We start from the raw sequence: 25,773 nt of genomic DNA, 5'->3' as shown, positions 1-25,773 counted from the left end.
ACGGGCCGGGCGGGTCCGGTGCGGGCCGGGCGGGCCCTGTGTGGGCCCCGTGTGTCCGGTACGGGCCCCGCATTAAAGCTCCCTGCCTCCCTCCCCGCCTCCGCCTCCTTCTTCCGGCCGCGCGTCCCGGGGCGGGGCCGGGGCTGGGGCCGGGGCTTCCGCCGGTAGCCGGGAAGCGGCGGAGGGGGAGGAAGGCGGAAGGGGCGGCGGGGTGAGTGTGCGTGGCTGGGGGTCTGTCCGCGTGGGTCTGTCCCGGGCAGGGCTGGGGGGAACTGGGGGGGGCTCCGGGGGGTGCTGCCGGAGGGGAGGCGGCGCCGCGGAGGGCTCGCAGCGGCCTGCTAGGGCCTCGGGTGAAGGGGGCTCGTGGAAGGTGGGTTTCTCACGTAGGTGATAGGGCGAGGGGGAAGGGCCTTAGACCGAAAGAGGGGGGCTCAGTTCAGAGCTCAGGAGGAAACGTTTCGCTCCGGGGGCGGGGAGGCGCTGAACAGGCCCCCCAGAAGCTGCGGGTGCCCCGGCCCTGGAGGTGCTCGAGGCCAGGCCGGAGGGGCCCTGAGCCCCCAGCCTGCCGGGAGGTGTGCCTGCCCACGGCAGGGGCTGGGGGCTGGATGAGCTCTGGGGTCCCTTCCAACCCAAACCTTTCCATGGTGCAATCCTGTAAACGCAGAAGAAAGCCCCGCACCTCCCCACAGCTCCCCACGCGCCTCCCAGCGTTATTCCAGTCCCCAGTGAATGTTTCTCTCTGCAGACACAGGCTCAGTGTAAAGGCGTGAACTAGGACCTTTCTGGCAGAAATAAAAAACATTTCAGTGTCTCCAATGGGGCTCTTCCACCTTTTATTTCCCCGTATCTTGGAAAGTGAAAACTCCTCGCTAAGTGCTGGGAGCCCCGGGCCTCGAGCAGAGGGGCGGCCCTGGGGGCCTGGCTCCGGCCGCCTGGCCCTGCTCCGGGGCTGGGTGCCAGGCTTGGGCTCTAACAGCCTGCCGGTGGGCTCAGCTGGGAGAGTGAAAAAGGGAAAAAAAAAAAAACACAAAAGGCAATTTCTTGGGGCGTCTCTCCTGGAGGTGGCCAGCAGTGACAGCAGCGGGTGGTGAAAGGCCATCGCTCGGTGCTGCCCTGAGCCTCGCTCGGCTGTGGCAGCAGGAAGGGCCCCGTGAGTCCCAGTCTGTGACCTGTGCAGTAACTGGAGATCTATGGAACAAGCTCTCGACTTAAAAAATGTAATTCCTCTTTTTCTTTTAAACAAATGTACGTCAAACGACTGCAGCACCTTCCAAAGAGCTTTATGCCCGGTGATGTCGCCGAGGGACCTCCTCTGTTCCGTGTCTGGCAGCGGGGAAGCCGCTGAGCTTCTGACGTGAGCTGGGAAGCCCTGTGGATGCGGTGGGGACGTGTCTGACGCCACAGGCTTGCACAGCTCGCTAATTAGCGCGCTTAGGGCTGACGCAAGGGGTCTGCAGCAATCAGTGAGGGTGAGCGGCTTTGATCCAGAGGCGCTTACAAGTTCTGGGATGATAAATTGCCCGTGTTTTTGTTGCTTGGTTATTATTACAGGCCTAACCTATAATCAGTTCCACGTAGCTTTGCAGCTTTAGTGCTGTTGTTTAGGTCTGTGTCTCAGGATGATGCTTTCCCCGTTGCCATCTTGGGAAAATACTGGCCCGTGCTTTGCTCTTGACTAAACTGATCAAGTTTCTCCACTTGAACGCGTGACTGCAGTGAAACCTGCCCAGGAAAACCTGACTTTTCTCCTACAAATGACAGGGGTATCGCTTCCCGAGACTGCATGTGGTTGTGCTCTGGAGAAGTTTCCAGTTCTCTTACCGTGACTGCTCTCTGGAGTTGGTTGTGGCTGTCGTGGAGGGTGAAGCATCGCTTCTTAAGAAGCACCTGGTGTTAACAGAAGAAAACCAGCAAGGATGTGGGAAGGGAGGGAGGACAACTCTAGCAGCAGCTGTTTCTGAGCGCTGAGGTCCGAGTTACAACCGTGGCCTTACAAAGGCCGCTGGGGTGGCTGGAGGCGCCCTGCAGCGTTGGAAAGGGATGATCTGCCTGCAGCAGTTCTCCCTGCGAGCCGGTGGCTGGGACTTCATGTCGAGAGAGAGTTATGAGCTGCAGGTGACCCAGCAGAACGATAAGCTTACGTATGGAGCGCAGTCCGAGGGCATGCGGAGAGGAAAATCTCGGTCTGGGGAAATCTTAACTGTTATTTTCTCCTGACTGGATCCCGGTGTAAGTAGGACTGCAGAAAAGGGGAAAAATTGGCACTTTTTGTCATTAGTTTCTTGCTGTTGCAGCAGGTGGCTGCCCAGTGAGCTCACTGCAGTGCTGCGCGGTGCCTCCCATCACGCCCGCAGCCAGCTTTGGAAGCCAACCCCGAGGAGAATGTTGCACCTTATGCAGAGCAGCGTTTGGAAGCTGTTTGGTCGTCATGGGTTGCAGCGCGGGGTTTCAACAGTTCCTGCTGGCAGGAAAGAAACCTGTAAGGTGTTTTAAAGAACAGCACCACAAAAAAACAAGCGCTGTACTTGGGTTATTAAAACAGGCAGTCGTCATCTGACTTGATCACCCCGTGAAAAACGTGGACGTGGTGAACAGCAGATCTAGGTATGATATATTGCTAGGAAATTTCCAGGAAGAACTGGCATCTTGTGAGATTACTGTCATTAGGAATGTGTTTTGGTATTTTATGGGTGGAAAATGAGTTAAACCTTCCATCACGCTCATACTTAAATGATTAGTGTCACCAGTTATCGTACATCTGGCCTGATGTGGTTCTCTGCGCTTCTCGAGCAGCGCCAGCTCTCTGGTAATGACAGTCTGTCTCAGATTTAGGTGTAGCTTGGCACTGACCGCTCGCTGCACAAGTTTCACTGGTTTGATTCAGATCAAATCTTCCAAGCTGTAGCTGTAGCTTCAGGAGAAGAGGCAGGTCAGTGCGCCATGAAGGTGAGTTACGCTGGGGGACTGCGCTTGGCGTTGCCATGGGACAAGAACGGGGACAGCAGGGACTGTCCTGAGCAGGGCCAGCTGGTACTCGCTGTGCTGGTGTGGGGGAATGGCCTTCAGAGCTTGGGGATGGAAGCGTGCAGCAGCGAAGGAGGTCATGCGAGGTACAGAGCCCTCTGGGTACGTCAGTCGTGTGCAGTCCCTAATTGTTGCCTTTTCTAGGGCGTCTTTTTCCGGTGGTTTCTCGCAGTGCAGCCTCCTGTCCCCCAGCAGAGAGCTGGTACCAGCCACGAGATGTAGCACAGGCAGCACGTGTAAATAACGCAGTAGCACGAGGTCGTGTCGCAGCGTCTTTCATTGCAAGGTGCTCGGGTGCGTTCGAAGTCCCGGTGAGTTCTGCTGTGTCCTCTACCAGAGGGACACAAAATGTCGGCTGCTGGAGGGCGGTAAATCCTCCGAAAGGCCCAGTATCATTTTCTGCTTGTCTCCAATTAAACTGATTACCAGAGTTCTTTGTTGTTCAAAGATCAGTCTGTTTCATGTGCTGCCAGCATGTACTTTGGCAGCTGGGCGCTGGGATTTTCCTGCATTGTCTGAGTCTTTGCCACTGACCTTTGTGGTCGTTGTTCCAGCACTCCGTATCCTCTGGCAGGGGTGCGGAGGGCAGCGTTCAGATCCTGAAAGAACAGAGAAAGGAGCTGCTTTAAAGGGATGGAGGGCTGGTGGTAATCGGTGGCTCCTAGGGTTGTTGCTGCAAAAGAAGGGGAATTGCTGGGGCTGGCAGTATAATTATCGCCTTTTTTTTTTAAATTGTTCTCATCCCAGCCTGATGACAGTGGTGTCCTTTATAGTGACTCACAGAAACCCGCCGTCAGCGCGGCGTTAAGATGGTGCCCATTTGGGGCGAGGGAGAGGAGCCCGGTTTCCGTTGCGCGCTGTTTTCAGGAGGAGTTGCAGGTGCTGGAAGCACTCGACTGTGTCCTAGAAGTTTCCTGGCTTCCCGCCCCATGGCGGCTGTGTTTGGAGAGGCTGCTTGGGCTGTGCTCGAGCCCCAGCACGGCCCTCACCGTGGTGTTGGAGAGGGGCCGCCTCTCCTGCCGGTGAGAACAGGTATGTTGGTGCGGCACAAGCCATCTGGCTCACCACAGGAGAGGTCACGTCACCAATTCCTGCCTTCTTCCCCCATTACCGGGCCGGCAGAGGCTGTCGTTGCTCCGCTCCGGTAAATGATTTGCTCAGCATGTGACTGCGGCCTCGTACCTTGACCCCGCTCTCGAGGGCTGGCCGCTCCTCCTGAGGCAGAGCTGGCTCCCCGCTGCACCAGCAAAGCAGTGCTCAGCTCGCTGCCGCCGTGGCCAGGCCTGGGGGGGTCTGAATAAACAGCTCTTTCTTTTCTTCTTTCCAGTTGCAGTCTTCCCACCGCTGTCGAGTGCCTGCCAAGTGCTGCAGTGGGTTCTGAAGCAGTCAGCCTCGTGGAGTTGTCTCAGGTGTTGTTGGTCGACTGACGGGAAGGGCAGATGAGGTCTTTAGAGTAAGGTCTGGAAGGTGCAGCTTCTGCACTATTGATTTAATTGAATTTGCCTGGTATTGCGCAGCCTGAGTTAAATTGTCTGGAGTGAGATCTTGTACTCGATGTGCTGTCTCAGAATAAATGCCAGAGGGCTTAGGCTGAAGTGCTTCAGAGCTGCGGCCTTGTCCAGCAGCTGCTAAGGTCCGGTAGGTGGCTGAGAGCAGCGTGCCAGGCTGTCCTGGTCACCACTTGTGTCAGCCTTCTGCCTTGCTGTAGTTCTGTTCCCCTTACAGTTTGTCCCCCCTGCAGTGGGACTGGAACGCTCAGCTCCTTCTCCCCTTTGCTGTGCTGTCTCGCCGGACTTGCCGTCTCTACCTCTGCTGTGCCTGCCTGGGCAGACAGCTCTCGTGTGGGAGCCACCCCTCGAGGGGCTTCCCGGGGGCTGCTCTTTGCTGCCCGGCTCTCCTCTGGGCTCCTCGCTGCGGCTCCTGGACGCGGGGAGGCGAGCTGTGCGTGTGGCACCTGCGCCAAGGAGCCTGCCCGCTCGGCCCTCTGTGGCTGTGAACCTAGCAATGAACTCGTGCATCAAACGTGAGGCGTAGCGAGCCTCCTCGTTACACGAGGTGAGGGCTCGAGCGCTCTGCGGCGTGCGGTGGTGCTGAGCGTAAGTTATGTTCTGCTGGGGAAGTAAATCGCTCAGGCAGACAAGCCGGGCACGTGACTAGTGGGGCAGTGGAAAATTGGCTTGGTTGTCGTGTTTGTTTGCTCTGATAAAACTTCTTATGACACCGTCGTGCAGCTTGTTCCAAGGCTACTGGAATGCGTTGTTGTTTCTTTCCTCCTGCTATTTTTTTAAAGAAACACTAGAGAGAGGCCTGAAAACTGTATTTAAAGATGGATTTTATTGTTATTATTGTGGGTACTGGTACAGACTTCTGTACCCAACTAGGTTTTCTTTTATTCCTTTTCAGAAGATAATTAGCAAAAGCCCTGTGGTACTGTAGCTGTAGCTCAAAGTATTCTGACAGAGGCTGACAATTTGCTGCCTTGAAATCAGCTCTGGAATGTGGGAGCTCCTCTGAGTGCCAGAAGCTGATTGAAGTTGTTCATCTTGCCTGTCCTCTTGTCTTGTATTTGCCATTTTTCATTTACTGTGACCTCTTTTTTTTGAGCATTTGGGCTGACTGCGGATGGTCCGGGGCTGTGAATTCAGAACTCCTGACTCCTGCAGTAGAAAGTTGACGGGAAGGGTCCTGCTGGCTGCAGTTCCTGCACTTGGCTGTACTCGCTCCACCTCTGGAGTGGGAGGGAGGAGCCTGGCCCTATCCTGCAGGAAGATCTTTTCAGTCAAGCTGAGGAAAAAGTGGCTTGGTTATCTGTGGGAAGGGGAACCTGTCTTTCCCAGGTGCAGTTTCATTAATTACGGATTATGATTTATAGCAGGAGAAATGAAAGTAGCAGCTATTAGCTCCTCCTCCATTCTGATTAAATCAAATTTGCCCAATTTTAGTCTGAATTTGTGCTTTTGTTATCCTCCAGAGAGGAAAGTAATTGTTCTCTTGCCTACTGTAGGGCTGGGTTGCAACACGTATCAGGTGGCTTCTCACCAGGGCTGGTGTTGAATAGCTTTGTTTTGCTCCTACGCAGAATACGTTGGTGTTTGTTCCTCTCCCCGGGAAGCTCATGTGCTCATTACACCAGGGAACATCTTTATGTTGGGAAAGAAAGGTCACGAGTGTTTCCTTTCACCTATCCAGCCCGCAGTCAGACTGAAGTATGCAAGAGGTGGTGAGAAGTCTTTTCAGCAAAGGGAGCTTTTGGCGTGTTTTTCACGAGGCAGCCAGTCCGTTCAGCACAGAAGCCATCACCGCTTTTGTCCTTGCTCCGGGTCTGGCAGTGCTGATTTCCTACTCTGGAGATCAAACACGGCTATTTCGGGGTCCTGCTGCCTCTCCCCGCTGCTCTGGGTAGGAGACCTCCGGCACCAGAGGTGCTTTCTGTCCAGCTGTGTGACAGTGCACTGACTTGTCACCTCCTGTTAAATGTTTCCAGTGTGAATAGCAGGTGGTAACAGAATATTTTGTCATTTTTTTCTATATTCCAAAACCTGTTTTAACTGCTCTTTCCATTGTTGCAGGTGAAGGGGGAGAAGGGGGTCCGAATACTTATGAGTGAGCTGCGATGGATAACAAAGACTCAGAAGCTGAGATCCACCCTCTGAAGACAGAGGATGTAAAAGCTCAAGAGAACCATGAAAACTTTGTTGAGAGAAGAATTATCAGCAAGCAGTCATCGCAACTGTCTCGGCTGTCCCGGTGGCGCACTGCCGCCTTCTTCATCTCATTATTTCTGTGCCTGATAATTGTGTTTGCTTTCTCGTTTATCATTCCTTGCCCAGAGAGGCCTGTTTCGGAAAGAACATGGTTCCGAAACTATGAAAATGCAGGTGAGCTTACTGTAGCAGAGCGAGGACTTGCCGACAGTTCTGTTCCCTTACGTGCTGCGGATCTGAACTGTGGCTCTCTCCCTAAGCACAATCCGGAGCTGGGCCTGCAGGGGCTCTCCCCTTGGGAGCAAGAACTGTGAATACCTGACCTGGATAAGCAAAGGCCCGGCATAATTGGAGTGGCCTTCCAGGAGGTGCTTACGGGATCTAAAGGAAAAATTAAATGCTGCTCTGAAGCACTGACAGGGTAACAGACTGCTCTCGTTTGGAATAAAAGACGTAGGGAAAGGTATCTAGGAATAAATCTTTGTTGCAGTTGGGTTTGTGAAGTGTTCCCTTGAAGTTGTGCGTAGGTTTGGGGACCATTAGGCATCTTTTCCCTGTCAGTGTGACTTCCTAATTTTTCTCTGTGGCTAACAGGAGGGGGAGTAGAATAATTGCATCTTGTTTTTTTATGAACTGCACAGATGTATCGTTGTTTCAATTAGCTCTTTAACTTCCGTACTGCTCCTTGGTGACTGGGTGTTTGCTTCTGTCAGAGCTTTTCGTTAACCTTGTGTGTGGAGGCTGTGTGCTGCTTATGCTATAAACACAGAAGTAACGTTCACCAGCAGGGACTGGACTTTGCGCTTTAATGCCTAAATCTAAAGTTCTGCTACTTTGAGCTAAAGAAGGGTGCTTTTGGCTGAGAGTGAGAAAGATGATATAGCTGGGGCTGGGTTTCATGATCTGTTTGTCGTTTTTATTTTGGGAATAGCAACCCCACACCAAGAGCAGAGTTGTTCTTTGTTAAACATAGTTCAAATTCTGGATGCCTGGCTATAAAAAGAGACAAATCCTCTGAGGGATGGAAAAAAAATCCTTTGGCACTAACTTCCAGCCCTTAGTACTCACGTAGATGCCTTTTTTTAATACAAAAGCCAATTTGTCCTAATGCTGTGCTGTCAGAGATGGAGGCAGTGAGTAGGACTCTAGGAATTTGTGTGTTCCTCCAGCTAGCTGTGTTGTTGGTTGAGGCAATCCTCACTAGCGCCTGGCTTGTGATCTCTTTTACAGTGGCTTACCAGTTTCTTGCTATAGAAGATGTGAATGAGGACAAAGTGCAAGATGTCATCTTTGCTTTCAGAGCTACCAACGGCAGCAGCAGCTACAACAGTACCTGTTTGGACAAAGGTAGCTGATTCTGAAACAAAAGGCCTCGTAGCAGGGGCTGCTCCTTTTAGTTATAATTAGCGAGGCTGCTGTGGCAGGTGTCCTGAGGTGGGTGCTGGTGTTGGAGTGGTGCCCATCATCTTGATTCTCCTCTGTGCTATGAAGCTGGAAGCAGTGTGTGCTTCTGGTAGAAGAGAAATGAAGATAAGGGCCTGGGAGAGAAAATGGGGTTAGCTGGGAGGGGGGAGGGACCGGGGTAAGGCACAGCACCTGGGTGGTGCAGGGCAGTGGAAGTAGGCACAGTCCCTCTGATGCCTCTTCTCTTCAGGTCTCCCTTCTCCATGTACCTTCATTGCTGCCGTGTCTGGCACAAACGGCAGCATGCTGTGGGAGATGCCTGCTGCCGAGGAGGTCGAGTGGATGGAGTGCGGCATCAGGCAGCTCGGGGAGGCTTCGGTCCCGGGTTGCCTCGTCGTGGGGAAGCCGGCGTCGCTGACTGCGCTCAGCCTGCGGAAAGGTGAGTGGCGAGCGGGATAACGCTGGGCACAGGGGACGGTGTGGCTGGCTTCCCTCACCTGGTGGCTCTCAGACCTTGGGAACGGGGAACATCAGCATGACATGACAAGACAGTCCGTGGATGATGCGCAGAGCATTTATCATCTTGAAAACCTTGCCAGAGCCATTGGCTGGGCCTTTGAGAACTGCCTGTTCTCTCAGCCTGTCTGTTCCAAAGACTGGACTCTGCTGTGGTGTTTTGTGCCAGCTGCTGTATTACAAGAACAACTTTTCAACAACTTTTGAAACAGGAGAAGCAGTCACTAGCTGTGAATGTTACTTCTTGCTCTTGGGGGCTGCTCGTGAACCCCTGATATTTCTCAGTCATTTTGTGTGAGTGCTAGGAGTTCCTGCAGTGGCAAGAAGCGTGGGAGTTTTGGGGATTTAAGATTTAAAGTCATCAAGGGGAGTATGTAGAAGTACTCAGTGGTCTGTTTCAGTAGTCCAGGGGTTTGCCTGATTTCTCTGGAAAGCCTTCCTCCTTTCTGCACCTACAGATGGGGGGTTCTTCATTGTCTTGCCTAAAGGGGGAAGGGTGAGGGTAAAGAGTGCCTGTGGGCAGGGATCATCTGTTACTCCTTGAGCCTTCCTCTCTGAGGAAGACTGAAATACATTTCCATTTCGGGGGTCACTGTTTCAAAGGTTATAAACAATGCATGTTCTCTCTTGGAAACATGCCTGGGATCCTCCCCTATGTATCCAGCAGTGCATCCCTTACACCCTGTTTTCCAAAAACAGGGAGAGGGAGATAGCAAGAGAAAAAGCTGGAAAAAGGGATCTGAGGAAAAGCTGTTACAGCTTTTAATTTCCATTGTAGCTGGAATGAACAACACACACACAGCTGGAAAGCTTCCATACGAACTGAGATAGCTTAGCACCATTTCCTTCATCAACAGGCTTTAGCACAGGCTATTTATAGACATTAATGAAGTAGTTGTTTTTAGGTCAAAATGTAGATAGGTGACTGCTGAGCCAAAGCCATGTAACTGAAGGCAGCCACAGAGAAATAGCACAGGCACGTAGAGAAACAACCAGGCTAAGCCGCAAGTCACAGGAACAATGTGGTAGGAGAACATTCCACAGATAAATTAAAAGCAACAGATGAAAAACTGATTCCGATAGAAAGCTGAATAACCCAGCGGTTGACATATCTGGTACCTTTTTGCTGCGGCTTTAAGTAGGGTAAAAGGGGTTTCCTAGTGCAGGTGACTTTGACTGTGGGTTAGGAGGGCAGATCAGAATAAAATACCGGGTTAAACCTATTTAAAGTGGCAAAGTCTGACTTTAATCATGTACTAATAACAGTAACCAGATTAATCTTTAGCTGTTAATGATTCATCATCATGGAGGATTGGTGAGATTCCAGGGGTCTCTACTTTCACTCTCTGCCTGTAGGATTTTTGATCTGAAGATGCAGATCAAGTTAGTGCTTTTCTGTCAGTCCAAGTTGTATCAAATTTTGCTTTCTTCATTGCCAGAATAAGTGACCTGAGCAAACAAGAAGGAAAGCACAGGTATCGCATGCTTCTGTTTGTGTGGGACATTTAACATTCCTTCATGTGAAGATAAACAAGCCAGCTGGGACACAGGAGTTTAAGATTAGCTTTTTCAGGTCAAAGCAGAGGCCTGTGGAGCTGGGTATTGTGCCTCTGCCGTGGCCAGAAGCAGCGTTCAGAGGAAGAGCATGGGAGCCTGTGGTGACCACTTCTGCCTTTACCTTGTCCTCTGGTGGCTTGCACTGTGAACCCTGTGAGCAGTTCTGGTCCTCACTAATCTCCAAAGGGATGTGGCAGAAAGGGGACCACTGTGATCAGATGTCTGAAATTTCTTCCATGCAAGGAAGCGCTGAGTAAACCACAAGTCTTCAGCCAACGTGTGACAGGCAGAAAGCTGTCTATAAAATTACGAGCGACATGTAAAAGAACAGGGAATGGTTCTTTCATGTCACAGGTCTTTGCTCAGTGGTTCTTTTATCCAGCAATAGGTTCAGAAAACAACAACAACAACAAAAACCAATGGGGAATAGTTCTGCACATCCACTGTATGTTGAGGCCAGGAACTTAAAGGTGTTTAGTGAACATGTGGGCAGTGACATAGAAGAGTTTTAACACTGCTCAGTACAAGACACCTGCCTTTGGCTCCGATAGCCTGTGAGCTGCAGACTGGTACACTCGGGGGCAGCAGGGAGTTTGGTTCCTTGGAGTGAGAGCTGTCACTGACATTTTGAAGTCCTAATTTTATGATTCCTTCCAGACCAAAACCAGAACAAACCCCTTCACCCATACTGGATTCCTTGTCTAATTTCTGTCTTGGTTTATGTTGCTGTGCTTTTGCAATGATCTTGGACTCTGAGGAAGTATCGTAGCATTCCAGATGGCTGCCAGAATAGTCAGATCTCCTGTTAATAGAGCAAAATGGGTTTGGATTCACAGTTCATGCTCTTTGGGATTGTGTTAGAGCATGAAAGGTTCTTAAGTTCTTTGTGTTAAAGCTGTCTCAGTTACCTGTATGTGTTTGTTAAATCAGACTTCTTTTTTTCCAGAGTAAGAGACCTTCCTCCAAAATCATTTTCCCTGTCTAGCCAGCAAATAGTAAAGCCTTATGCATTGCCGTATGGATTTCAGCAGCCTGATTTTACTGTTGCAGCTTTGGACTATGCTGAAGCCAGGATGTAGTTTTTTAAAACTTAAGTTCTCTCTGTAATTTGTCTGCTTGTTTTTTTCAGGGGTAAAATTCTTTGCCTTCACATTCTTTCCTTGGGGCATTCTTCTGTTTCATACCTGTTGTCATAGTAACAAATCCAAGTATCTTTTTTTCAGCGTTTCAGTAAAAGCTGTGACGGAATCATACCGGCAATGCAGCCTGCCTTAAATTATTGCAGACAGTGTAGGGTAGTAATTCCTCGCCTTTCAGTGCAACTGCTTTCATGACAAAGAACATGATTACCTTGCATTCCTGAACTGCTGATGGCTGTGTAGGATACTGTTTAAAGGGGAGGGTAAGCATTTCCCCTCTGAGCACCTAGTTAGACACTTAAGTCTTCCTTAAAAAGAAGAAAAAAAAAAAACACCACCAGTCTCCTCTCTCAGCAAATTGTGCTGCAAATTCCCCCGGTGGTGTCTGGAAAGCAGCCCTGGGCAGAGTGTATCTGAGCAAAGCCTAAGCTCTGACACTTACATTTACGAGCAAATGAGAGACAAAATTGGGCCTTCTTCAAACACGGGAGAGAGGAGGGAGGTAAACTGAGCTGTGAGGGGTCACGTTGGCCTGGAACTCCTGCAGGAGTCAAGTTGCAGGAAAACGTGTTGTCGGGAGTAGCCTGTGATCAGGATTCAGCTTCTTTATGATTTTAAAATGCCTGCACAAATTTAAATACAGAACAACAAGATTTTGGTTTGCTAAAAAGAAAGAGTTCTCCACGGCATGAACGTACCGGAAAGCTTGTTAAGGTAATGCACAAAAAAGCCAGCTGTCCTTTGTGCCTTGCTGATTGACTTGTGCCGAGCACATCAGCCTGCCTTTGTGCCTGCAGCTGGAGTTACTTCCCACTGAGCTGAAATTGTGGATGCAGGGACTCATTGGAAATGCAGAAATGCAAAAATACCCCATGATGAGCATAAATGTGGTTGCCTTGTGGTGCTGATGGGCTGTAAATGGTTGCTTGCTGCAAGGAGGAGCAAGGGTGTTTTAAAGCCTTTCAACCTAAAGTGCATTTTAGTGAACGTTTCCCAATGACTCTGTCTTCTAGGGGAAGTTCAGTGGAGACAGTCAAATGACTTTGGAGCTAATTATACTGTGCTGACTCCCTTGTCAGTGATTCCAGATGTGGATAGTGATGGAGTTCAGGACCTGATAATCTTTATTGCTACAGGAGATAAGGTATGTCACTCTAAAGCTATGATGAACCCTGTGACCAGCCCACAGGGCATGGCAGCAATGCTATTCATGTCAGTCTTGTAGCCTAAGAGGAAGTGCCCAGAGGCCTCTGTGAGTCTGGGGAAGGTTCTTTCCCACCCTGCAGAGCTGTACTCTCAAATCCATGCAAGTGTTTTATGCCTTTAAAAAAAATAAACATAGCAAAAAACAGCCAGGAAGCCATCTCCCTTTTCAGTCTGTGCTCTTCACTGCATGTTGTTAGGCTGTACGTGGAGGAGTGCGCCTAGGCAAGATGAGGTTGCAGTTTTCTGGGACAATGCTCGGAGAAGTGGAAGTGAACAAACCCTGACAGGTTTGGCTCTTAGATCAAAGTACATCTGACAGCCAGTGCTTTTGTACCGCCAGTGGGCTTTCTGACACCTTATGAGTCTGTGCTTGTGGTCTTGCTTTGCACGATTCTCCTCCAGGTGTCCCCGTGCTGGTTAATTCTGACAGGTTCATTTACTGAAACAGTTCTAATTGCCTTATGTCTGTTCCAATATTGCATTTTCCCATTTCTTAGAGGGGAAAAGTCATGTACCAAAAAATATGTTTATCATAATCCGTCTGTATCCGTGACTGAGTGATGCTCATCATCTGTATGCGCAATCAGTCCTGTTTAAACCAGGCAGAAGTTGTGGTTCCCTCCAAGTCTGAGGGGAGGAGTGGGAGCCCTGTCTCCTCATACCAGAGCACTCTATAAGCAGATTGGGTTTTGCTGTCTGAGGCATTGTTGGTGCCAGAGTCATCAGAAATTCTATCCTCTCTGACTCCTACATTTCTCCTCTGTTTTCTTTCCTTGCTGCTTTTGCTATTCCAGTTATCTCTTTTTTGTTTTTGTTGTTTTTTTTAATCTTAGCCAATCAAGGAATGGTTGAATGTAGTCTCTGTTCTGCTAAACTGCCATATGATTTGTTTTCCATTTAGCCTCTCTGGCTATCTTGGTATGAAACCCCTCCCTCTGGACTTGGCAAGTACTCTGTCAACTTAAGTACAAGTACATTGTGTTTTGGGAAATCGCAGAAATGGTGGGAAGCTTGAGTGGAGCTCTGGAGCTGGAAAAAGGCAGTCCCTTTGGAAGGGAGGTTCAGAACTTCAGTAAATCAGCTTTGTTGCTAACAAGGGCTGAAGCTGAATGTGACGTTATGCTGCAGTTTCCTGAAACGGCAGGGCTTTGAGCAGCCTGTGGGGAAGGTTCTGTGTGCTCGGATAGTAGGGGTTTAGATGGCATTTTTTTCTGAGTCTTAGTGACCCCTACCTGCTGCAAGCTTCAACACAGATACGTCATGGAAAACAAGACATTTTTCAGGATACATCGCCTGTAGCACCTCACGGAAGGCGTTAGGCAGTGCAGTGAGTAAGGTGCTGTGTGTTCTCACTGGCTATGTGACTGCCACTGGCTGTTGCTGTCCCTGGGGCAGCAAGTGCCTGCTGCACCCGTGCTTGCGAGTAAAGGTGAAGCAGTTCATCAAGCGCTGGTGTGCGTCTCCTCCCAGTGCAGGAGGCTGGGATCAGCTGGTGGATGTGTTGCACTCCTGCTGCCTGCTTCATTCTCCCCAGCAAGCTCTATCCCTTATTTGCCTACCAGGCTCTCCAGATTCACTTCAAGAGCAGCAGATTTTCTTTTGCTTCCCTGTTTGTCCAGCTCAAGGAGGAGGAAGGAAGGTCTCTGTTCTTGTCTGACTCAGCGTCTCTGCTGGATGCTGCTGCTCAGTCCTAGCGTGCGCTGCTCCCCCCACATCGTGCCTCTTGCCCAGTCATTTGAATTCGATCCTGACTTTATCCTTTATTCTCTTGGGTGAAATAATTTGAGTGGATTCTGTTGCTCTGGTACCTGCACTAAGAGCATAAAGAATCCTGGCATCCTTTTTATCCCTATGGACTCAATGTCAGCTTTAGGAGGAGTAGATTAGGGCACTGGAAGTATTTGTATTTAGCAGAGCTGTGTTCCATGGGCCTTATCAAGCCTGCAAGGAGAGAGAAAGCTGTGCTAGCTGTTGTGCCAGCACAGTGCTTCCTGCAGGTGATGTCAGGTACTACGTGAAGCCGCTACATGAGAACACTTGAGTTGGAGTGAAGCAACTTTAACCTTTTTTTTTTTTTTAATCCCGTTGCTGTGTAGATTAAAATCTTCATCCATTCGGGAAGAAATGGCAAAGAGATCGGCTCCACTGAAAGTCTGAACGTGGGTGGGAAGGCTCATTATATCAGTCTGAACATGGGCTCCTCCTCCTACTTCCTTTTCTATACAGGTACAGTCCTGCTTAGGACTTCAGTCGGAACGAGTGATTTAAACTGTGAAATAAGTGTTACCAAACAGTTGTTGGAAAGAGTGTTTTACATTCTCAAAAGCTATGTCATGGTTCCACCTGGCGAAAGAGCTATTTGAGGCCAAAAGAAGGTGGGACCTTGCTGAAACTAAGGATTGGTACATATTGTAGTAATCTGATTTGAAAAAATGTTGAGAATGTAAGTTTTAAGCAGCCATTTAAATAGCAAGTGATTATTGTGGAAGGCTTGGATTATGAACAGATAAGATGCTAAAAGCATTCAAAAAGGCAGGCTTGAGTCTCAAAATATTGCTAAAAATACAGTTCATCGTTCATCTGCCAGATTCATTTCAGACATTATCTGGAAATTTGTGGAGTTCAGAGCAAGTGCAGATAACTTACCTCCCTCATTTTTGCTTTTTTTGCACAGCCAACTCTGTCTATGCATATTCCCTGAAAGATCTCTACAGTGCAGCAACTGGGATGGAAAATAAGCTTCCCAGCCTCGAGCAAGATCCTCAGTGGGAGAAGAACATTGACCCAACCACACACCACTTCTCCCTTCCCAGGCACGGTGTCACGTCTCGGTTGCTGGTGGATTGCAGGGCACTGATGTTCCTGACGGGACGGACTGTTCTGCCGTTGTTCTTTGCTGGCTATGCGATTTGGCCTAAGAGCACATCCAGACCTTGGGGAGAGAGCTGGCGTTGATAGTCTTGTCAGGGTTTCACAGTAAAGGAGATTGTGATTTTGTATTTGCATGCAAGTGGAGCATAACTTGTACCTCAGACAACTAATTCAGTCTGTGGCAACTGCAGAGCCTGGTGCTTCACCTCCCAGCCCTGCTTGTCTTCCCTGCCTGTTAGGATGAGCCTCTGACTTTTTATTATGCAGGGAAAAAAAAGAAAAACAAAACAATAACAACAAAAATCTATCCCCAATCTAGAAAGCATAATCAAGTCTCTGTTCTTGTTTAGCTCTGGAGACATTCATTACCTGGCAAAGATTCCTGGGGCATCACGGGAGAACATCCTGGTTGTAAACTCGGAGATGGCTACGCTGATCAATCCACAGAATCTTCAGACTTTGTGGACCCTCAATGTGTCCCACGTTATGAGGTAATGTTGCCTACACAGATCGTGTGTAGCATTTTCAGGTTCCCAGCAGCAGCGGCCCTGGCAGATGCTATTTTTTCATTTGGAACACAAAAGCCTGCAGTGTTGTAGCAGTTGAGTCCCATACAGGGGAGTTGCTGGGAGGCTGCTCTGAAGACGAGGGTATGCACAGGCCGCCAGGTTGTATTGTGATCTGTCCTTTCTTTTCCTTTCTCAGTGAGCCACTGCTTGGTTACTACAAACCTGATGTCCTTGGTATTGTCCTTGAGAGTGAGATCGGGCCCAACAGGAAGAAGGTTTGGAAGCTCTTCCTTTTAACTTCCCTTTTCTCTGCATGTCTCAGCTCAAGCAGGCATTGAGTTGAGGGCAGCTGGTACAATGTGCTGCCTCCAGCTGATTTTAGAAGGCTTTTAGCTGGAAAAGGATCTCTTTTAAGAAGCTACGAAGCCAGCCCAGGCACTTTCTCTTCTCAGCAAGTGACTTTGATGACAGAGCTTTGAACTCCTTGAAGTAACTTTAAAAAGTTGAGACTTTACTCTAACGTGGTCCACCCGAGGTCTCACAGCTCTGTGATCAAGTGGAAGCTCAGCTTCAAGTATTTCCCCGTCTTCCTATGTGTCAGATACTTGCTCCTGTAGACAGTATGAGGCAGAGACAGCTGACTTGGCCTCTTCCTCATGGCTCATAGAGCTCTTTGATCCGAGTTCCTTTTCTTTCTTTCCTGCTAGGTTATGATTGTTGAGGGTGGATCTGGAGCAGTCCAGTGGGACCTGAAGCTGAACTCGAGAGCAGAGAGCCCGGGGCCAGCCACGCTTTCTACTGCTGATCACCGGTCCACCTTCCTCATCTGGGGTGAATACAAGGTAGCAGGGAATGAAACGGTGGGTAGTGCTGCTGGATGGTTGCTGTTTTCTAAACTTTGGGTCAGAATTGTCTGGAGCCACCCCCTTTACCCAGTGTTGACATTCAGATCTGTAGGTTCTACTAACACTGCGGCATTCTGCACAGGGTGTGGGGTATCCACATGTCTCCGACCGGTCCCTTCTGCTTGCAGTATGCAGACCTCTGCCTGTGCTCTGGTCTGCAATAGGTCCTTACCACGTCCGTAGCAGTGTCCCTGCTCACAGCTGGTGGTGGTGCCAGCAGCTTGTGTCACCCTCAGCCTGGCTACGTAGAGAAAAGGAACTTAGTGGCTGTATGAACAAAGTAACTGCATTGCCCAGAGCCTTGCCTTGGTGTGGTACTGTAGGTGAGTTGAGAGGCTGCTGGCTTGGTCTGGACCTTCTGCAGCAGTACTGCAGACTGTGATCTCCTATGGCCACGTGAGCATCCTCCCCGTGCTCCAAGGCAGTGCCCCTGATACACAGCTCAGCTATGGAGCCGGCAGCGTCAGTGACAGTTTGTGTTGGAGGGTGCCTGAACCCCAGCGGAGTTTTCTGTGCTTTCCTTGCTAAGTCTACTAGCCCGAGGGCAAAATCTGTCTCCTGTATGTAGCAGACGGCTTGCTATTTGCAGGAAGGTTGGGCTGGGGAGGAGGGCACCAAGCGGTAAGTAAAATCCTGTCCCTGGTGCTGGTGGCATCAAACAGGGTGAGATGGCTAGACATAGACAAGTATTTGGCTGGATGTATTCTGTCGAGCATGAAGTAACAGCTGAGCCTGGTCTCTGGGATACCGTGTGTGACTGTGTCCTGATAGTGTCCTGTTGGTTACAGGGATCCACAGCTCCTCAGCAGAAGCTGTATCTTTTCCATCCCTCCTACACTAACGTGCTGTTGGAGCTCCGCAATAACACAGACCAGATCATTGCGTTCAGGGGTAAGTGCTGGCCTTGCAGCCCTCCAGCAGGGAGGTGCAGGAGGACACCGACTTCTGGTACCTCCTGGGCTGCCCGGGTGCGTGGTGGTGGGCTTGTGCACAGCCTGAATGGAGACCTGAGGCCGAGCTGTTCCCTCCGCTCTGTGTTACAGCCACGCTGTTTGAGCGGAGCCGTCACGCCTGCTACGTGCTGTTGACGGGGCCTCAACCCAGTGAGGAGCCAGGGTTGGTATCTCTGATGAAGCGCAAGCTGAAGGAGGATGTCTCGGAGAGCAAGGTGATCTGGCTGAGCCAGGTGGCTGTGGACAGTGAGCAGTACATCCGGGACCGCCTCTACAGGATGCGATTCCACAGCCGAGTGTGAGTTTGCTGAGAGAACAGGAGAGGCTGCTCTGGCCCCTCTCCTCTGCAGCAGTGCACTTAGCAAACCCAGATCACGGATTCACATGGGAAGCTGCCTTTCTCGATTTGCAAACCAAAGTGTGGCTGGCAGGGAAGCTCCCCCAGTGCCTGGGTATGCCCAGGCTGTGGGAGCAGCTGCCGGTGCATCCGTTGTCAGAGCTGATGGGACTTCAGTGCTTGGCCACCACTGAGGTGTCGTGAGCTCAGGGATGAGGGCTTTCCCCTTGGTCCTTCTGTGCCCGCAGGACTGTGCTGACTCAGCCTGTATCTGGAGGAAAACGTGCTTGCTGGGGATGCCTGAGCTGATTATTTCTTGGGTGCTTGCATGAGAAGTGGAGCTTTGGTATGTGGTGTTAGATTTCCTTTCTGAGTCAGCTCTCCTGGCTGCAGGAGAGGTGCTTGGCTGCAGATTCATTTGCAATAGCCCTCTCCTGAATTTGGGCCCCCCTTCAATGATGGGTATGTGTAGTGCTAGACCCCAGCCATGGCTGATGACTTGGCTAGGTCTTACCTGTGCCAGCAGAGCACAGATTAAAGTTTCATTCTACTTTGAAAATGACCTTTTCACCTAAGAATAGCCCCATGTACCCCACCGTGCAGTCACAAGCCTACCCGTGTCTTCTGTGCTGCTTCCTTTCCTGCCAGGCTGTACAGCACTGGTGATGCCGACAGGGAGCTGGTCTCCCACCTGATCATAGGTCCACATCCCAGACCCCCTTGTGATTGTAGGCAATACAAAAACATGAGGCTTGCTGGTCCCTTCAGGTGTGGACACCACCTCTCTTGGTTTTGAGGTGCCAGGGGATCTAGGACACTTACTAGAGTAGAATTGCACTTTAACCTTTCCTGGGAGCTTGGCCTGCTGCTCCCGGGAGCTCTCTGTACTCCAGTGGCAATGCCAGCTGTCCTGAAAATACTAATTTGGTCTTGCAGCTACTGAGGAGTCTTTTCCAAGTTCTGTCCCCTCTGCCAGGAGGCGGGCAAGCTGCAAGACAGATGGAAGCCACTCAGCGACAACACAGGCTGTATTTGCAGCACAGCTCCAAGGAGAGCTCTGTGCTGCCTCCCTGCCCCTCGGGTTGAAGTGGTGCTGGGGGAGGATCTCCAGGTGTTGTTTTCTCTGAAGGTGCAGCCTGGCGGCCCGAGAGAGTGGCTCTTGCTGGCTGGGATGGGCTGCTGTGTGAAGGTGGTGTCTCCCTTGGAGATGTCTTTAGTGTGATGTGTCTGCTCTGCCCTGTTCCTGATGGGCACCAGTGCGGGCTGTAGGAACGATGTGCAAAAAGCCTGGAAAGCACTTTGCTTAGGCTGCTCGGTCCTGACAGCTGCTGTCCCCACACCAGCTGCACTGAGACACAGCCGCTGTTCGCACACTGCTGGGCGTCCCTTTGGCTGGTGAGAGGATGGTGGACAGGAAACACGGCTGAGTCTGCATCCTAAAAAACCTCTCAGGTTTTGCGGTGTTGGAGGGGGGTTAGCCAGGGCCTTCCTCCCTCAGGTAGTCTCAGCTTGGGGCACCTGTAGGCGTACTGAGCTGGAGCTTGAGAACTCGTGTAGGTCCAGGAATCAGTTCTCTCGGGGCAGCCACTGAGATTTCCCGTGCTGCAGGGCGGCTCCGGGCACGGGCAGCTGGGCTCACGCAGAACTGTGCGTGCGGCTGCAGCTCTCCCAGCCTTGCAGCAAAATGAGCTGCAGCATCTGCTGCTGCGGCACCTGTGGTCTGGCCACACACCTACCTGCTGCTGCCCCGCGGCCCCGTAGCTGCCGAACGGGTGCACTTGCACCCTCTGCCCGCGGCCCGTCTCTCAAGCAGTCAGGGCTGTGCAGGATGGGTGCCCGGTGGCCTGGAGCTGTGTGGTCAGCGCGGATTGCATCCCGCTGAGGTTCCCGGGGCAGCGAGCATGCCCAGGCTTTATTCTCGCCATAGCCACGCTGGCTCTCTTCCTCCTCGGATCCCTACACAGGCCTCACCGTCTTGGTAGGCACACTGAATGTTCTCCTTCAGTAGTGCTGGGTTCTCAGCTCTGGGGGGGCTTTTCTGGCTTTAAGTTGTCCGTTCATGTTTCCAAATACTTCGGAGATCCAGAATCCCCTGTGGCAGCTCAACTAAACGCATCAGTGCCAAACCAGCACCTTCGTAACAAAACCAGTCCTTTTTGCAGCTTCTTTCCCTGTGTAATTGTTTTTTGCAGTATTTAATGAATGACTTTGTGCCTTGATTCAATAACTCAGATGGGTGATGACGGCATTATATCACTGTGTCATGCATTAGTGTGTTTTTTAACACTACGACTGTTTGGATTGGTTCTTTAACTTATTGCAAATTGTGCTGTACAGGACTTGGTCTAACTGTAATGGTTTCAATAAATCCTCTTTTGCATTGTTTGTAAATGGTGCCATGCTTTTTTGTGGCTGATAACAAACAGCTGAAGTTATACAAGAATTCAGAATTTTGGCAGCCCTCTGCGTGGCTTCCCAAGGGCAGAAAAAAACCCTTTTGGGGAGGGATCCAAGTGTCCTGGTGCTGCTCGCAGCTTGTCTTTGGTTCTTTGGCAGTCGGTGCTCACCTCTCCCCTTTGTTACCGTGGTCATGCTCACCATGGACAAGGCTCAAACCCCACGAAGCAACTGGAATGTGACAGACCTGCCAGCTGAGCTGGTGCTGGGCCAGGGGTGTTGAGCGATAGTGAAGCGTAACGGGAAGCAGCTCATGTTCCCTTCTGGCAGAGGCTGGGCACCACGCTGCTAGAAAAAAGGGGTGCTTGGCCCCTACAGCTGCTCTGTGGAGAGGTTTGTGCAGACTTGTCTCTGGCTGCCTCTGCAGTGAGCACCTCTGGGGGGGCATTGCTGTGTGGGCAGGGGTCTGCACAGCCCCTCGGCTGCCTGACCCTGCGAGAGGCTGGAGTTAGGTAACAGGGCTGGGCCAGCCCCTCCCTTCCCCCCGCCTGGGGCTCGGTGACCTGGTTTTACACCCCAGATTCCTGCTGTAGTCCATCAGCATGAAAATCTCACTCCAGGGCTTGGATTTGGATCAAGCCAAAGGGAGCCGTGTGGCACGCGGTGTCTCCTGGAGCGTGGGACCATCTGTCACTGCCCCGCGGCTGCCAGCGCCGAGGTCCCAAGCTCCATCCTGGCACCGAAGCTCCTGCAGCTTCCCCAGCACCTCGCCCCAGGGCTGCTCTCGTACGCCCCAGCACTGAGCTGAGCTACGGCCAGCCCCTCTGTTCGGGGGCTCCTGAGATCTGCGGCAGGAAGGGATGCCATGATCCCAAGCATCCGCAGGGTTTCTTGTTGGCCGCAGCGCGGGCTGGCACTGCGTGGCCCTTGGTGGGCTGGGGACAGCCCCAGCCAGCCCTGCTGTGCGGGCCCCGAGTGCGTGCGGGCTGGACTTGGCACCGAGGCTGAGCGCCAGGGGCCGTGAGCCCCCCTCCTGTTTATATAATGGCCAGTATTAATCCCCCACAGCTGGGGCTCGGCTCCGGGAAAGAGAATAATCCTGCGTGAGATCCTCGGCCTCTGCTTGGATTAACGGGCTGAGGGCAGGGAGAGCAGCTCAGCTGCCAGCCGTGGGGCTTTTACAGCCCCCGTTTGCTGCCCGGCAGCATCTTGCTGCGCCCCTGGCCCGGCTCCAAGGCCGTTCGTTTGGTCCTCGCTGCGCTGCCCACGGGTACACACGGGGCTGCAGGGGGCCCAGTGCCCCACGTGCCAGCTCAGCTGTGCCTAGAGGGGGGGGCTGCATGTGGGATCCACTGGGGTGGGATGTGGGCATATGTGCGTACCTGGGGGGCTGCTCCCACCCCTGCCCCTTTGTGGACCCCCCCCACCCCACTGAGCCTCCCTGGTCACCCCTCCCCGAAGGTGACGCTAACCGCAGCGCGTTCCCCACGGGGTCCTTTATTTTCTGCACGTGTTGTGTTGAGCCCTGGGGGGGGGCTCCTTTGGCAGGAGGATGGGGCTGGGGGCGGTGAGCAGGGGGCACAGTGGGGCCAGGCTGGCCGTGGGGCGTATGGCTTCTCTCCTTCAGTGCTATTGCAGGCAGGGTCCTGTGATGGGGCAGAGGCTGGGGTCCCCTCCACTCCTGCCATGGGCTGGGACCACGCGTGGGCACGGCCGCAGCGCTGGGGTCCCTAGCTCTCCTCCTCGGGCACAGCTGTGGGGCCTTTGCTCTTGTCCTCGCCCTTGGCCTCGGTGTCGCCGGCGGGCAGCAGCAGGGCCGGGCTGGGGCTGGAGTGCCGCTGCTTGCGCATGAAGGGGAACACCCTAGGGGCAGAGACAGGGTGAGCGCTATGGGGCCGCCCCAGCGCCCTACGGGCCTGGTCCCCACCTCACCGCTTCTTGGTCTCCGGGGGGATGACGGCCTCGGCCAAGAGGTTCCTGTAGAGCTCCGACTTGAGGAAGCGAGGGTAGGAGTCCTGCAGGGAGCAGAGCCGTCGGGCCCGGCCCCCCAGCACCGTTCCAGCCCTGCCCAGCCCTTGCCCACCTTCTTCATCAGCATGTAGATATGCATCTGGGCATCGTCCATCACGTAGCGGTGGGGCGTCTTGATGCCCTCCAGCGTCCGCTCCATGGTCTTGCTGTCGATGTTCACCCAGCGTGTGGCTCCAGGAGCCAGGAACTGCCTGGGGGTTGCACCCAGTGACAAACGCCCACCCCAGGGCTGGCCCCCGTGCTAGGATGTGGCACTGCCATGGCCTGGTCCCCAAACCTGTCCCCTGCTGCCCCTCTGGTACTCACTGGTAGATGGAGTCCACGATCTCGGCGATGCGGGACTGCTCCCCGTAGCGCAGCTCCTCGCATGCCTCCCAGAAGCTCAGGTTCTCAGCTGGGGAGGGGGACACGGCGTTGGGGAGGGGGGACACGGCACTGGACACCACCCACAAGCAAAACCTCCCCAGGCCATCACAGCTGGTCCCACAGCAGAACTAAACCCCCCTGGGCTGGGGGCAGCTGGTGTCGGGTGGGGCAGCAGGTCCTGGGGGGGTCCGGGATGGGACCACTCACCGCTGAACTCCTTCTTGAGGAACTCGAGGAGCTGTGCGCGGCCCAGCGGGTCGGTGAGGAGCTCACTGAAGTCGAAGCCCCAGCGCTCCACCCGCAGCTTTGTGGGGGTCATCACCCTGCCAGCGACACCAGGGCAGGGGGTGTGGGGTGGGGGGGCTGCACGCGCCGCCCCCGGCACCGTGTGGTCGCCCCGGGCCTGCCCGCCCGGCCACGTCCCCTCCCTGCACCTCGACCCGGGGTTGGTGTCAGGGTGAGGGGGGTGGGGACGGGACCCGTGGGTGCTTACGTGGGGGCGTTCATGGCCCAGTAGGTGGTGTCGTCGGTGATCCAGGGGTTGCTGGGCAGGCAGCCGGACATGATGGGGTCGTGGGGCACGTACTGCTCGTTGAACTTGATGTACCTGCCGGGAGCGGGGGCTGGAGGTGGCCAGGGCCGCCGTCCCCAGCCCCGCTACCTGCCTGCCGTGGTCCCGGCCGCCTCAGGGGATGCTGCAGGTCCAGCTCGGGACCAGGACACGTGCTTGGGCTCTGCGATGTCCTCAGCTCTGCCCACGGCCGCTGCCGCTCACCCCTCAAGGCAGATGGACGACTTCACCCGGGTCCTGGCCATGGCCTTCCTGCAGTACTCGATCTGGGGCCGGCCGCAGGCACACGGGCACGTCAAGGCCCTGCGTGCTGCGGGAGCCCCCGCCTCTCCCACCCCCTCTCCCCGCTCACCTCCCGCTTGTAGTAGTCCATGTTCTTGGCCTGCAAGAGACGCACGGAGCCGGGTGAGGGCCGGGGGGGAGCAGGACCTCGTGCCCACCAGCCCTGCCCAGCACCACCCAGGGAAAGCACCCGTGTGTGCATCCCCAGCCCCACTCAGCCTCCAGCCCCCCATTGATGCCCCCTCCCCAGATTGCCCAGCACAGCCCTGGGATGACCCCATCCTGCCCCCCGCACCGGCGCGACGCGTGGGTTAGTGACACTTACGTGGGCAGACGACACGGCACATGGAGGAGAGAAGAGAAAACCTGGAGGTTAGTAAGGACCAGCCAGGCGGACGGGGGTGCTGGGGCAGCGTTAGTGGGGCCACCACACAAGGGAAGGGCCTGGCTGGCCCCAGCGGCTGCCGGGGGTGCCTGGGGCGCAGGCAGCAAGGCAGCCCTGGGGGGATTAGCAGCGGGCACAGATGGCAGAGGGTGCACGGGCAAACACAGCCCCCCCCCCCAGCTTAGCAAGGGCGGTGGGGACAGCTGGACACAGATGTTAGCAGAGCTGGGGTTCACCCTCCCCCCCAAAAAAAGAAGACGTGTGCACAGCCTGGGCTGGGGCAGCCAGGACACCCCCGGGGCAGCTCCAGCCCGCACTTACCAGCTGCACCCGGCTGGTGTGGCAGTTCCTGCGCTCGGGGCCCTGCTCCAGCACGCTGGGGGCTCCCGGCTGCAATGAGAGCAACGTGCCAGGGATGGAAAGATGCCCCCCACCGTAAGGGACCCCCCCCCACCGTCACCCCCGAGCCCCTGCACCCAGGACCAGGCATGGTGCCAGTGCCCTGGGCCTCACCGGGGGCCGGTTGACGAGCCAGTACGCCTGCTCCTGGCAGTCGATGACGATGCGGTCGCCCTTCCGCCGCTGCTTGGCCGCCCTGTCCATGGCAAAGGCAGCGCCTGTGCCCCATCCCTGCCGCTTCCCCAGGGCAGCAGCAGCACCAGCTTTTGCCCATCCCCACCCCTGTCTCCGTCCCAGTGCCGTGAGCGCCCTGCACTCACCGGAGCTGCTCCCGCGCCTGCATGACCACGAAGTCCCACGTGTGGTTGATCCTCTTGTGCAGCAGGTTGTAGTTATCCTGGGGAGCAGCGGCCAGGTGGCCACGGCATGACACCCGTACCCTGCCCTCACCTGGCTCTGGGGCCCGCGGCGTGGGGACCACAGCGCTGGGTGCAGCGGCGAGCACCGGACCCTCCTGGGTGAGCTGAGCCCCCCCAGCTCATCACACGCGTGAGCCCTGCCGCGGGCCGGGCAGGAGGGCACCTCTCACCTTCTCGTGCTCGATCAGGTCGCCCTGCTTGCGGATGTTCTTCTTTGCCAGGTAAATGGCTGCGAAGGGAGCGCGGCCACCTCAGCGGGGCTGGGAAGGGGCCGCAGCCTGTGGTGGCAGTGGCTGCAGCAGGTTGGCACCTACCATAGTCCAGCTCCGTGGCCGGCCACTTGGTGCTGGTCCAGAAATACGGGGTCTGGGGCAACGGAGAGGGGCCAGGCTGAGCCGCGGCACCGAGGCCGCTGCAGCGCCTGCTCTGCCCGCAGACGGGGCACGTACCTGGAAGCGGTAGGGCGACTCGTCCGCCCGCAGCGTGAGGCTGCGGGGGTCTTTGAGGGGGTAGATGTAACCGTGCTTCACGATGAGGTTGCCGAGGTGCAGCGACTCTGGAGGAGCGGGAGTGGGGGCTGCTGAGCGGCTCAGCAGCCCCGGCTGCCCTGCGGCACCGACACTCACCCTCCTCCGAGATGCCGTACTTCTGGATGAGCCACTCCACGATGTCGTTCCCTGGGGACCGTTAGCAGGGTGTGACAGGGCCCCCACTACACGGTGGGTGCCAAGGGGGTGAGCAGGGCGACGGGTGCCCTGCCAAGGACATGCTAAGCTGCCCACCCCGGGTGAGCGCCTG

At 53.9% G+C, this 25,773-nt stretch overlaps 2 protein-coding genes across 7 annotated transcripts; one reads left to right on the top strand and one right to left on the bottom strand.

Annotated features, from left to right (window-relative positions):
- The first annotated feature begins 150 nt into the window (after nucleotides 1-150).
- Nucleotides 151-20,516, top strand: FAM234A (family with sequence similarity 234 member A). 6 transcript variants are annotated; one of them, XM_035339837.1, is made up of 13 exons: nucleotides 151-207; nucleotides 6,593-6,902; nucleotides 7,959-8,075; nucleotides 8,383-8,564; nucleotides 8,600-8,609; nucleotides 12,364-12,488; nucleotides 14,647-14,776; nucleotides 15,225-15,363; nucleotides 15,772-15,912; nucleotides 16,127-16,205; nucleotides 16,638-16,790; nucleotides 17,624-17,726; nucleotides 17,879-20,516. In XM_035339837.1, the coding sequence occupies exons 2-13, from the start codon at nucleotides 6,638-6,640 to the stop codon at nucleotides 18,088-18,090; spliced, it is 1,656 nt and encodes a 551-aa protein (XP_035195728.1). In that variant the 5' UTR covers nucleotides 151-207; nucleotides 6,593-6,637; the 3' UTR covers nucleotides 18,091-20,516. The 6 variants fall into 6 exon arrangements, with proteins under 6 accessions (XP_035195728.1, XP_035195723.1, XP_035195727.1 ...); XM_035339832.1 differs by lacking the exon at nucleotides 8,600-8,609 and having other exon boundaries at nucleotides 8,383-8,571; nucleotides 12,358-12,488; XM_035339836.1 differs by lacking the exons at nucleotides 151-207; nucleotides 8,600-8,609 and adding an exon at nucleotides 4,280-4,433 and having other exon boundaries at nucleotides 6,594-6,902; nucleotides 8,383-8,571; nucleotides 12,358-12,488.
- A 1,487-nt stretch (nucleotides 20,517-22,003) lies between these two features.
- Nucleotides 22,004-25,335, bottom strand: RGS11 (regulator of G protein signaling 11). Its single transcript, XM_035339841.1, has 13 exons — nucleotides 25,290-25,335; nucleotides 25,146-25,204; nucleotides 24,877-24,953; nucleotides 24,671-24,752; nucleotides 24,479-24,547; nucleotides 23,843-23,866; nucleotides 23,695-23,756; nucleotides 23,413-23,526; nucleotides 23,127-23,242; nucleotides 22,860-22,947; nucleotides 22,606-22,744; nucleotides 22,455-22,537; nucleotides 22,004-22,385 (listed from the first exon to the last, which is right to left on the bottom strand). Exons 3-13 carry the CDS (start codon nucleotides 24,897-24,899, stop codon nucleotides 22,253-22,255), a joined length of 933 nt encoding a protein of 310 aa, XP_035195732.1. The 5' UTR covers nucleotides 24,900-24,953; nucleotides 25,146-25,204; nucleotides 25,290-25,335; the 3' UTR covers nucleotides 22,004-22,252.
- Nucleotides 25,336-25,773: the final 438 nt, after the last annotated feature.

Source organism: Oxyura jamaicensis, chromosome 14 (genome assembly GCF_011077185.1).
Source record: "Oxyura jamaicensis isolate SHBP4307 breed ruddy duck chromosome 14, BPBGC_Ojam_1.0, whole genome shotgun sequence".
In the NCBI taxonomy this organism is placed as follows: domain Eukaryota; kingdom Metazoa; phylum Chordata; class Aves; order Anseriformes; family Anatidae; genus Oxyura; species Oxyura jamaicensis.
Note: the sequence above shows the minus strand (reverse complement) of the source record. Positions and strands in the feature narration are given on the sequence as shown.

Bases quoted from the DNA above. Each gene is read 5' to 3' on its own strand.
- FAM234A (XM_035339832.1), top strand. From the start codon at position 6,638: ATGGATAACAAAGACTCAGAAGCTGAGATCCACCCTCTGAAGACAGAG. The intron at 8,076-8,382 runs GTAGCTGATTCT...TCTTCTCTTCAG, and splicing joins CAGTACCTGTTTGGACAAAG to GTCTCCCTTCTCCATGTACC. The intron at 15,913-16,126 runs GTAATGTTGCCT...TTCCTTTCTCAG, and splicing joins AATGTGTCCCACGTTATGAG to TGAGCCACTGCTTGGTTACT.
- RGS11 (XM_035339841.1), bottom strand. From the start codon at position 24,899: ATGCAGGCGCGGGAGCAGCTCCG. The intron at 24,548-24,670 runs GTGAGGCCCAGG...CTCTCATTGCAG, and splicing joins GGCTCGTCAACCGGCCCCCG to CCGGGAGCCCCCAGCGTGCT. The intron at 22,538-22,605 runs GTGGGCAAGGGC...TGCTCCCTGCAG, and splicing joins TCTACATGCTGATGAAGAAG to GACTCCTACCCTCGCTTCCT.